This window comes from Semicossyphus pulcher, unplaced genomic scaffold, assembly GCF_022749685.1.
Source record: "Semicossyphus pulcher isolate SPU_LCO1_2020_fin unplaced genomic scaffold, fSemPul1.0.p SCAF_25, whole genome shotgun sequence".
Lineage (NCBI taxonomy): Eukaryota > Metazoa > Chordata > Actinopteri > Labriformes > Labridae > Semicossyphus > Semicossyphus pulcher.
The window spans coordinates 7,514,188-7,525,612 of NW_027211699.1; the positions used below are offsets into that span (position 1 = coordinate 7,514,188).

General features: G+C 42.8%; 2 protein-coding genes across 2 annotated transcripts; both read left to right on the plus strand.

Moving 5' to 3' along the window:
• The first annotated feature begins 271 nt into the window (after window positions 1-271).
• On the plus strand, window positions 272-2,597 carry LOC138604232 (pleckstrin homology domain-containing family F member 1-like). The gene is made up of 2 exons (XM_069676110.1): window positions 272-529; window positions 838-2,597. Exons 1-2 carry the CDS (start codon window positions 286-288, stop codon window positions 1,395-1,397), a joined length of 804 nt encoding a protein of 267 aa, XP_069532211.1. The 5' UTR covers window positions 272-285; the 3' UTR covers window positions 1,398-2,597.
• Window positions 2,598-5,759: 3,162 nt separating this feature from the next.
• On the plus strand, window positions 5,760-11,072 carry wbp11 (WW domain binding protein 11). Its single transcript, XM_069676023.1, has 12 exons — window positions 5,760-5,907; window positions 6,460-6,546; window positions 6,652-6,683; window positions 6,793-6,886; window positions 7,096-7,292; window positions 7,510-7,643; window positions 8,061-8,224; window positions 8,336-8,572; window positions 8,690-8,815; window positions 8,917-9,198; window positions 9,284-9,469; window positions 9,804-11,072. Exons 2-12 carry the CDS (start codon window positions 6,483-6,485, stop codon window positions 10,487-10,489), a joined length of 2,202 nt encoding a protein of 733 aa, XP_069532124.1. The 5' UTR covers window positions 5,760-5,907; window positions 6,460-6,482; the 3' UTR covers window positions 10,490-11,072.
• The last annotated feature ends 353 nt before the right edge of the window (window positions 11,073-11,425 follow it).

Here is an 11,425-nt window from a genome sequence, read left to right on the forward strand (position 1 = left end):
ATGTAAAGCAGTAAAAAATGTACTTTCTCTTGTACAGTGGAGGTATAAAGGTGTATAAAATGTCTGTCCTCAGGTGCATCAAAAGTATCTCTGATTCTCCCACATATAATTGTATTACTTGCTCTGGGCTTGCCCCACAGCTCTACCTCTTTTGATTTCTTGTATAACCTGTTTATCTTCATTCTTAACCTGGAAAGTCCCCAGCATCACCAGGAAACGCGGCTGGATAAAAAGCCAGGTGTTCATTTGAGAATCCAGAGCTGCACCAGACTTCAGGTTAGCAAGATGAGCCGGTTAATGTTTGAAAGAGAGAACCAGGACCGCATACAGGCGTTAGAGAATTCATTTGGCACCGTAGGGCGTCCCCTATCCAAGGCCGGTCGGATTCTGATGGGAGAAGGCCGTCTGATGAAGCAGGGTCGTCGGAAGCCCCAGCCGAAGGGCTTCTTCCTCTTCAATGATGTGCTGGTTTATGGCAGCATCATTCTGAACGGGCGCTGGCACAAAAAACAGAAAATCCTCCCTCTAGGTGAGAAACTCTTCTGCTTCTTCTGAGCTCTTCAAACAGTCACACAGCTGCAGGGAAAGGCATCAGGTTATTGTTTTATATCACTTTTTAAAGTACTTTGAAAATGATAAACAAACTAAACTAACCAAAGAATGAAGAAAGCTTAGCGTAAAGGATCTAAACAATTTCACAGTTTAAAAAGAACTAAGTGTTAATCTGAATTTAATGTTGATACATGCCTTTCTTTATCTGTCCATATTTACATTTAATTCATTGCTCTCAAAATATGCTGTCACCATGTTTAATGTCCTGTGAATGCGTCATTTCAGAGGACATTCAGCTGGAGGACGTGGAGGATGGTTTGAAAATGAGTAACCAATGGCTGATCCGAACACCACGCAAGTCCTTCTACGTGTCCGCCCCTTCGTATGAGGAGAAGCAGGCCTGGATGGGTCACATTAAAGACTGCCAGTCCAGACTGCTGCAGGATGGCAGCCTCCAGGCGGGTACAATCTTCGCCAGCTCCTGGATACCAGACGAAGCGGCCTTCAAGTGCATGCGCTGCCTCAACACCTTCACCACGACCAGACGTCGACACCACTGCAGAAAGTGTGGCTTTTTGGTCTGCAACTCTTGCTCCAAGCAACGGGCCGTGATCAGCAACATTCACCCCACAAAGAAGCTGAGGGTCTGTCGTCTCTGCCACCTGAGTAAGGACGAAGAGGAGACACCCCGTGTGAGGGGAGACAGCACTGGGAAGAGTTCAGAGGAGGACAGTGATGAAGATGTAAGGCAGAACACTGAAACCAGCTGGCTTGACCCCCGTATGGGCACCTGGGGACAGATGAGCAACTACAGTTACCCGAAACCAATGCAACCGCGGCGCTGACGACAGATTATCTGGACTGGACTTTTGACTACATTAAGATGGCACATAGCTGAAACCGTTCAGTGCAACAGAGGCACATAAAAAGTGTATCATGTATTGTATGAGTCATTTTTGCGCTTGTTGAAGAAGGGTTGTCATACGCACATCACGAGGTGCAGGGCAATAAAAAAGCAATTTTTCATAAAGCCTTTTGTCACCGCCGTTCCATCTTATGCGCGGGAGTCAATGGACATGATCAATAATCTACACACAGTAGATGATCAAAGCAGTGATGCTCGCTTAGTCACTATGGACATACAGAACTTATTCACCTATGTTGACCACTGGGGCGGCTTAAATGCCTTAAAAGACCACCTGTGTCTTTACCAAGTGCTTGGTGTTTAAGCAATCCAGCTGAGACTGTGATAACTACAAATGTTTTTATGTTTAGAAAGCAATATAAAAGGCACCGTCATGTGCAGCAAATTGTTTCCAAACCTGCGTTCGCTTTACCTAGCTCGTTTTAAAAAAGTCTTCTTCTCTACAAATTCATGTTGTAGATAAAATCAGCTTTCTGGACATTCTTGTAAAACGTGATGGCAGGACACTGGTGACCGACTGATATAGAAAAGAGATTGACACGTTCTTTTCTACATTAGTGTTTCCATCCAGTCCACCTGAAAAAAAAACTCCCCATCAGTCAGTTTAGCCGCTTCAGAAGAATCTGCACCAAACAAACTGACTATAACAAACAAGCAGCTGAACTACAGTAGAATACAGATCAAAGTAAAGAGGTTGTAATGAAACTTTTGAAACAGGTTCAGCAACGTAACAATTGAGTGCCTCATCAAAAAAGAAAAACGTCCAAGTACTCTGCTCTACGCAAAGATTGTAAAACTGCTATAATGTTTGACCACACCTGCCATCACCTGCCATCATTGTTCTTATTAGCCTACTGGTGTGCGAATCTTAGATAAAGGGGTTTGTTTAGTTTTCAAAAAACGAAGAAGAAGTCCATTGCTGTATTTGGAAGAAAACACTTGTCTTGAAGTTCACAAAGCACAATTATCTTGTACTTATTATTTTAGGTCAGAGAGTGTTGAAAAATAATTGTTTATTCTGGGTTTGGTGTGATTTTTATGATTATACATTATGTGTCAGTCACTGTTTACATGTGAAAAATGTTTGCACTTTATACCACCTTTTTTCATCCATGAAAAATAAAGCACTTTTTAACAGTTAAAGGATCTGTGTCTGTCATGATGATTTCAGTACTGAAAGACATGTTGCAACCACAACTTGTTTGCCCCATGGACAGGTTAGCTAGCTAGCGTCTATTCTGCTACGTTCCACACGCTCTCTTAGCTTCTTTGTCAAATAAAAATACAGCTCTGGTCAGCTACAACCACAAATAGAAGCTCACTCTATGGAAAATATTACTGTTAACTAGCAAATTTGCTAGCTAATGAATTAGCCAGGGGCACAGACTGTTTATCTTTGATAACTTGTCAAACCCTCTGTCCTCTCCAGCACTACCCTCTTGTGCACCTTCCTTGTAAGCTAGCAAGCGCAGCAACTGCTACCGGAATGTGCCAGAAGCTTCTGGTATTTAGAGCAACAACAATGTCAAAGTGTTCACAAGCTGATGTTTCTTTCTTTGTTCGAAAGCCATTTGTTTATTCAGGACAAATTCTACATTCATGATACTAACTAACTAGCTAACTGACAGGAGCTAACAAGAGCTAACTTTAGTTGTTGAGCTTGCTAGCTTAATATGACTGCCTGAAAGATGAGAACGTAGACTATTTTCAAACTTTTTGTCATGAAAAGGGCCAATATAAATGAAACTTAACATGATTGGGAAAATTGTGATTACCTGGAAAAAAGCCATTGTGTCCTTGACACATGGTTCAGACAAATTTCTGTTGTTTATTTGTACCCCTCCTCTCTTGGTGTAAGTGTGTATGTGAGTGTGGTGTGAGTGCAGGTGTGTGTGTGTCTTTAGGTTGGGTTATGGGTTTTGATTTTCGTTTGGTTTATATGTTGTGATTGAAAATATTTCAATAAAAATAATATATATATATAAGAAAAGATATATACAGTATATATAATGCATGATGAAATAAATACATTTTTTGGGGGGGGTTCATATATTTTTCTGTATAAATGAGCTTGATTACAAGCTGAGATGCTCATTTCACATGTTTTTAGCTTGCACTAATTAAGGTTTATTATTTTTCTTCACTGTTCTATGAGGGCTGAGCTTTTATATCATGAATCAGCATGAGGAAGCATTTTTATTTGGTTTGTGTCTGTCTGTTTTCCTGTCTGTTGGTGTGTTGTGGAGAGATTAAGGTGATTTCTATTTCGTTGGCGTTGTCGGTAAAAGCGAGGGTGTGGGGTAGTTTACCATAATAGATGCTTAAGATTTCCTCTTGAAACTTGTTTATATGCCAATCTAAAATGATGAAACAGTGTAAGGAAAAAAAACACTGGTTCTGCCAAGACTTCTTTCCAAAGGGCGTGTGACATTTCACAGAGATGACATTATCAAATAGGTGTAACTGGCTTTTAAAAATACATGGCACAAATTAATTCTAGTCATGGGTATTTCCATTTCTTTGCCAGACTTGCTTGACTTCTTCTGGCAAGGAACAAGGAAATGTTGCCTATTTTCCCGCAAAGTTCTCAGTGTTAGTCCTAATGGAAATCTTAGGGTGAGAGTTATAGACGACTCATTTGTTTTGTTTTTTTACTGAAACTAGTTACCTATCCCTGGTGTGTTTGTCAGTGACAATGCAAAAAAAAAATGTAGGTGTTGTTTTTGTATGTTTAGTATATAAAAGCTTCTCCTGCATATGACTGTCAGTCAGAACAGATCTGGATTTAAACAGACCAAACAAAGTCTTAAGTTTGAATATATTAAGACCAGGTTGACTTATAAAGGAGCAACCACACAGAGAAAAACTGGTTTAAGCAAACGGACAGTTTGAAACATATTTTAAATATGCCCAATAAAATAATGCAATTTGATGTTGATATTTACCTGTTGCAAACAAGAAACACCTGTCTCATGGGTTATGCTACATATTTGATTGCCTTAAGTGTTGCTGAAAACAAAGCCAGTTTGACAGCCAATGTAGCGTCACGTGTTGGCCAAAGGAAGGTATTGCATCATTTGGATGAAATGCAGATGAAGCAGTGCATCAAAACAAAAGAGAATTCACGTGCAGTCATTTGTGATTTCTATTAATTAAAGGTTATGTTATATGCTGATCACCGTTAAGAGTCTTGGGCTCATAAAATTGTGAAAGAGCAGTTTTGGGCATGTTAATATTTTTGGCTTTGAAAAGTTGGCAATGTTACAGTTAAATCCTCACTATTCCTGTGATTAAATTTGTACAATCAGCTTTGCACAAGGATGGAAAACTCATAACCAACTGAAATAAAATTAATCCAATATATAAAATATTTTACAACAAAGTTTAAGCGGTGGCCAACAGCAACCGAAAGCAGTACTCATTTTTAGATTATTGTACTTTACATTACTGATTTGGAATGTGTGAAATTGTATATTATGGTGTGTGTATTTTATTATATTTATTTATCTCAAGGGTGATCTGGTTTTATGATACTTAAAACTGTATTTTAACTAGGCTGTACGTGTAAAGGCCAACTAAGGACAAGGGTCAAATATTGGCAATATATAATAATAAATTCACATTTGAATATGTATTAGGTGAAAAATCTACAGCCTCTGCTATCAAATCGCAGTTGCTACATCCGCCTGCAGATTCTAGTAAAAAGCTGCAGCCCAACCCTCCAACTACATCCTCTGCTGGTGAAATGCAGCTGCTGCCCCCACCTGCAGAAAGACATCACCTGAACATCTGCCAACTGATACTGCCAGAAACAACAACAGAAACTTTTACCTGAAGATTCTGACAGGAAGCTGCAACCTGTTTCCTTCACCCACAGCCAATTTCGACTCCTGCCAGTAACCTCCACCTAAATCTGCCTACAGCGCAGGATCCTCATTCTGCAGATTCTGGTAGGAAGCTACAACCTGAACCTCATCCTTTGACATCAAGCAGCCTTAAAGCAGCCAAAGGGAGAAAGCTGAAAATTCAACCAGGATAGTTGAAGACCACAGGATGAGACCCACTGCTCTCATCATCTGACTTGGTGCTGGAGGAGTGTGGTCATTTCAGACCATTAAAACCTAATTATCTTATATGTAAAATAATAATACCTCATGGTCACATTATCAAACAAGATTTAAATTAGTTTAAAAAAGTTTTACTTTATTGTCAAAAGGCAACGGCTTGTTTTGATGACGTTACAACAGCCCCTTCCGGTCTTGCTCGCGTCAGTAAACATGGCGACCGGCTAACGAAGTAGTTGCATGCACTGAGTCCTGAAGGCTTTGGATTTCGCTTTCATTGTTTAAACAAAACGTTTCACATTTCTTTTTGTAGTTAGAGGTGTGTGTGTTGGGCGTTTCGCTCAACGGGGGTTTCTTATATAAAAGGTAAAGTCAAGTTTTACCTCCTGTGCTGATATTGGTGCTAACGCGGCCCTAGCTACAAGTGCAGGCTAATGTTAGCAACCAGCTAACTTGCCATCCGAATGCTGCACGACTGCATGTGATGTAGATAACTATTGCATGGATTTTTCACTGACTAAATTAGGTTTGCTGCCACGTAAAAAGCCGCTGCGTTTGATTTAGCCATGTTTAAGAAAGATGTTGTATGACTTGGGTCCTCTAGTCGTTTCAACTTTATGTTTACCTGTAAGCTAACCGTCCTGCTTAAGGCGCGAGGTGTTTATGCTTAATAAATTATATTACCAGATAATTACATAACACTGCCAAAATGTCAAATGAAACTATCATTAGGTAACGAGTATAGTTGTTAGTTGTAGAGATAACTATGTTTGGCCCATTTCATTGATTCTCCGAAGCATCTACGATGGACGTCCATTGATGTATTGCGTAACGTCAATGCAAATATATTATAAGGATGTGTCTATATTATCCATGGTTTAATTTTCTCATCCCTCCTGGGGTTTGAATATCTGGCAGGGTGAAGGAGACGCACCGGCAAAATGGGGCGACGTTCAACATCCTCCACCAAGAGTGGGAAGTTTATGAACCCCACCGACCAAGCCAGTAAGTAGTATAACCAAGACCAACCTGCTTAATTAACCTGAAGAATTATCAAATTGTTATGACAGAATGATAACTAGTGTCCACTTTTTTCCTCCTCCCTTACAGGAAAGGAGGCCAGGAAAAGGGAGTTAAAAAAGGTACCTACGGTCTTGGAACCTTTCATTGACTTTTAATGTGCTTTTTGGTCTAATTTACAGCAGTAATGTTATTGTGTTGGTAACAAGTTTTCATTGTAAATACTCATAGAACAAGAAGCAGAGAATGATGGTGAGGGCAGCTGTGCTGAAGATGAAGGACCCCAGACAGATCATCAGAGACATGGAGAAGCTGGATGAGATGGGTGAGGGGGCTGAATGTGTATGTTACTGTCGAGCAGGTTTTTACAATTAAAAACTAGTCTGTGGCTCTTCGTGTGTTTAACCTCTGTAATAATAATACTGTAAAATCAGAGGATAGATATTTGATGAGTTTTTTTAGGCTATTTGACTATTTGAACACTCTTTAATCTTATAAAAACATAACTGTCATAATTTTACACACATCCAACAGAGTTCAACCCAGTTCAGCAGCCCTTGCTGAATGAGAAAGTGCTTAGGGACAAGAGGAAGAAGCTACGTGAAACTTTTGAACGCATTGTCCGCCTGTATGAGAGAGAGAACCCCGACACCTACAAGGAGCTACGGAAACTGGAATTGGACTATGAGACCAAACGAGGGCAGCTGGCTCTCTATTTCGACTCAGTCAAGGTGTGTTTGTGTGAAGTGTTTGTTTGGATACAGATGGGAGGTTTATATTTACTCTATTTCAAATTCAGGGTTTGTATAGATTTATGGGAATCAGTGATTTATTTATTGTAGGCATCCGTACGTTTGTCTCTTGTTTTGTATTCTGAAATGTGTAAACAGTGTGCTGAGCTTCGTTGCAGAAAATTCCACTAACCTTGGTTTGTGTACCTTTTTTCAGAATGCAGAGTCAGTAGAAGTTGACAGTATCCCTTTACCAGATATGCCCCACGCCCCTTCCAACATCCACATCCAGGACATCCCACTACCAGGGGCTCAGCCTCCCTCAATACTGAAGAAGAGCTCCACTTTTGGGTAGGCATCAGAGTGATGGTTGGGATTTTCTGAAGTTGTGTTGTATGGGGTACAAAGAGTATATTACCTACAGTACATGTTGGTCTGCATGGCCCCTGTTTGGAGAAGCCGGCAGGAGTATCAACACAGAAGCAAAGCTACATAGTGCTGTGGAACAGGTCTGCAGCAGGATGTATTTTAGACACTTAAAAAAGGCTGATTACCTTGCTAAAACACTGCTGTTTTCTTTTGCACACATTTTCTCAACCATGCGACGTGTGTATACCTGTCCATGCCATGCACTGTATCAGATCAGCTGTTTTAATCAGAAAGTGCAGGGGAGAGCTAAGGTGGCCCTGGTTACTGTGTGTTTGTTTCTACAGGTGAGCTTCGTGTATGATGCTTTTTGATGAAAGTTTGTTTTTATGTATCTCTCAGTAAAGGGCCTCTGTCGTCCTCTGGCCCAATTATGGCGACAGTGCCAGGTGTTCCCCGTTTACCTCCGGGGAAGAAGCCCCCCGGGCCCCCACCTGGACCTCCTCCTCCACAGGTCCTGGCACTGTATGGCATTCCTTCTCGGCGAGCTTATGGCACTGACATGGGTAATGTACAAACTGTTCCCTCAGTGACTATATTTCTAAATTCAAATTTTCCATTAAACAATAAACCAAAGTGTTCTTTTATATTCATGTTTTTGTGCTTTTCTTAAACAGAGCCCTCCATTCCTGGTCTTGAAAAGGACTCCGCCATGGATCTGGGAAGAGATCGGGACAGTGGCAGTGACAGCGACAGAGATCGGGATGATGTAGACGACGACGAAAGCGACTCTGAGGAGGACAGTGAGGATGAGAGAGATGAAGGGGAAGACGGTGACCAGCGGATGAGTGTGGACAGGCTGGATGATGAGAGGGAGCGAGAGGATGAAAGAGACAGAAATGACAGACATGCTGGTGAGCGTTTCAGAAGTGCATTAGAAATCCTTTTCCCTAACACTGTGTCAGGTTTGTGATCCTTTCCACTCCTACAATGTTTTCGTACTTATTTTTATTCATGTCTGACTGCTTTAGGTCGCAGTGTACGCTTCGCAGACATGCCTCCAGAGGCTCCCAGAGAAGGAAAGAGGAAGAAGAAGAGGATGGTGAAGAGGACCAAGGCCATCACCCCTCTACAGGCCATGATGTTGAGGATGGCAGGTACTGCTGTGTAACTGTGTCTTTGCAGCACACTTCCTCAGCCAGGACACGGTGATTTAAATTTCTGACTACATGCTGCGGTATTCTGTGTTTGTCTTCAGGCCAGTCAGTTCCTGAAGAGGAGGAGGAGGAAGAGGTCGAGGAGGAATACACAGACGACTCAGACACTTCAGACATCGAGGACAGAGGACCACCAGGGGACAGCCAGCCCCACATTATGGCCAATACGCGCCTACCTCCACCTTCTGGACCAGTGGGACAGCAAGGTCCTCCACACCTGCAAGGTCCACCAATGACTGGGCCTCCACCACTGGGTCCACCCCCAGCACCTCCAATGAGGCCTCCTGGTCCTCCCTCCGGCCCGCCTCCTGGCCCCCCACCAGGTTAGCTTCCAGCGTTTCAGTGCTGGTATTATTAATCTCCCATATGAAAGTGTATCATTCACACAATACACTCTTTTATCTGAAGGTGCTCCTCCGTTCTTGAGGCCTCCTGGTATGCCTGGAGGCATGAGGGGTCCAATGCCTCGTCTTCTTCCTCCTGGACCTCCACCCGGTCGGCCCCCTGGCCCTCCACCAGGCCCCCCTCCTGGTCTACCGCCAGGCCCCCCACCACGAGGACCCCCTCCCAGACTACCACCCCCGGCACCACCAGGTAGGCATATGTGTGTGTTTGTGTGAGTGTGAATGCATCTTTATGACGGCAGCCATCTGTGTGTGCACGTGCAGAAATGTGTTAGTGCTTTCTATCAAAAGGTGGACTGTGTGCATGAACACGTGCTGAGCAAACACAATTCAGCATCGCCAGAAGATGTATATTTAGTTTGAAGTCATTGCTGCTCAGCTGCAGTGACACTCAATCTTAGGCAGTAAAAATAGACTTCTCCACATCATTGAATATGTTAGCATACTTTCTGTGTCACATCTTTGGAGTGGCGAAAAGGAATGTCTCGTGCATTTCTCATCAAAACACATCTGTCTTTTTAAAGGTATGCCACCTCCTCCGCCAAGAGCAGGAGGGCCCCCGCGTCCACTCGCCCCACCACTCTCCCTCTTTCCTCCACCTCTCAACTCCAACGTGCTCAGTGCTCCTCCCAGCATTGTCCAGCGACAGAAAGGTTCCGGATCAGGCCAGGATGGTCCGCAGACCAACATGCCACCCCCTGCCATGCCCATGCCCATGCGGCCTGGTGTCATGCAGATGCCTCCTCCCCCAGGGACAGCTTCCGCACCCGCAGGCAACAACCCTGGCAGCAACCCCCACCACGCAGCCACCATCGAAAAGCGAGCCAACATCACCTCTGTGGCTGCTGCTGGAGGCGGCCTCGCAGCGGGTGCCGGCTCTGGCGGCGCAACCATCTCCGCCAAACCTCAGATTATCAATACAAAGGCGGAGGTCACCCGCTTTGTGCCCACGGCGCTGAGGGTGCGTAGGGACAAGAGTGGAGGGATGCCCGGGGCAGCACCTGGGCCTATGGAGAAAGCAGGGGGTGGTATTGGAGGAAGGAGGGGGGGTGAAGGCATGGGAGGCGGACTGGGGCAGAAACAGCATGCAGCAGTCAGTCCCATGGGCCTGGTCAACCCGGCCCAGATGGGTGCTGTGTCTCAACCTAACATGAAGACGAAGGACCAGGTGTATGAAGCCTTTATGAGGGAGATGGAGGGACTCCTCTGAGACTCTGGAGGGTATTGGGGCGAATGTTCTGTGCAGCACTCTGAACAAAATGAGTGTCCTTGTTTGATGTGTTTTCTGTTCAGAGTTATAGAGGTAGCTGTGTTCAAGGCTGTCAGCTGGATCAGTTTCTCTTTAGTAAACAAAGGAAGGCTAGTGCTCTCTCGGCAGGCTCATCTTCTTTTAATCTGGACTAATATTTGGTGTATCAAACAGAATGGGATTTGATGTAAACAAGAAATCTGATTATACACACATTGGAAACTTTTAAATTGGTTGCTACTGTAGGCCCACACGAAAAGAACACTATTCTCTGTACTGAAAAACATAATTTGTCCACCAGTATGTTCACATTTCACCTGCATTTTCTCTCCGGCCAGCTGCTTGTGAATTACTATGACTAGAAAAAATGTTTTGTATCATTTTATGACCGTTTTGTTTTTATTCTATTGATGATCCTTTAAACATGTTGGACTTCAAAATAAAGGCAGGGAATGTTTGTCAATCATGGCAAAATACATGTCTGTATTGAACAGAAAGATACTGAACCTGTTTGATCTGCAGCTAAATAAACATTTTGAAACTGTGTTTTTCCTCATGATTCAGCTTAATAAAGGACGCAATATATGTAATACATGGACAGAATACTAGCAATCTACATTTCCCTTTTTCCCTCAAACCTACCTGTTTAAATGTTACTTTTTAAAACAATTTTGTATTGAAATTTTACACATTTAACACTGAACAACTGAATAATAATCAAATCATACATATACATGCATACACATTTAAATGAAATACATGTTAGTTACTTACTCGTCATGTTTTCATGTTTTATTTTTTGGCTAGGTGTTAGATTTTACAGAATTCCTCATTATTGTTGAAACTATACAGCAATGCATGCGTAGAAATTAAGAACAACACTTCCCGTCATCCATT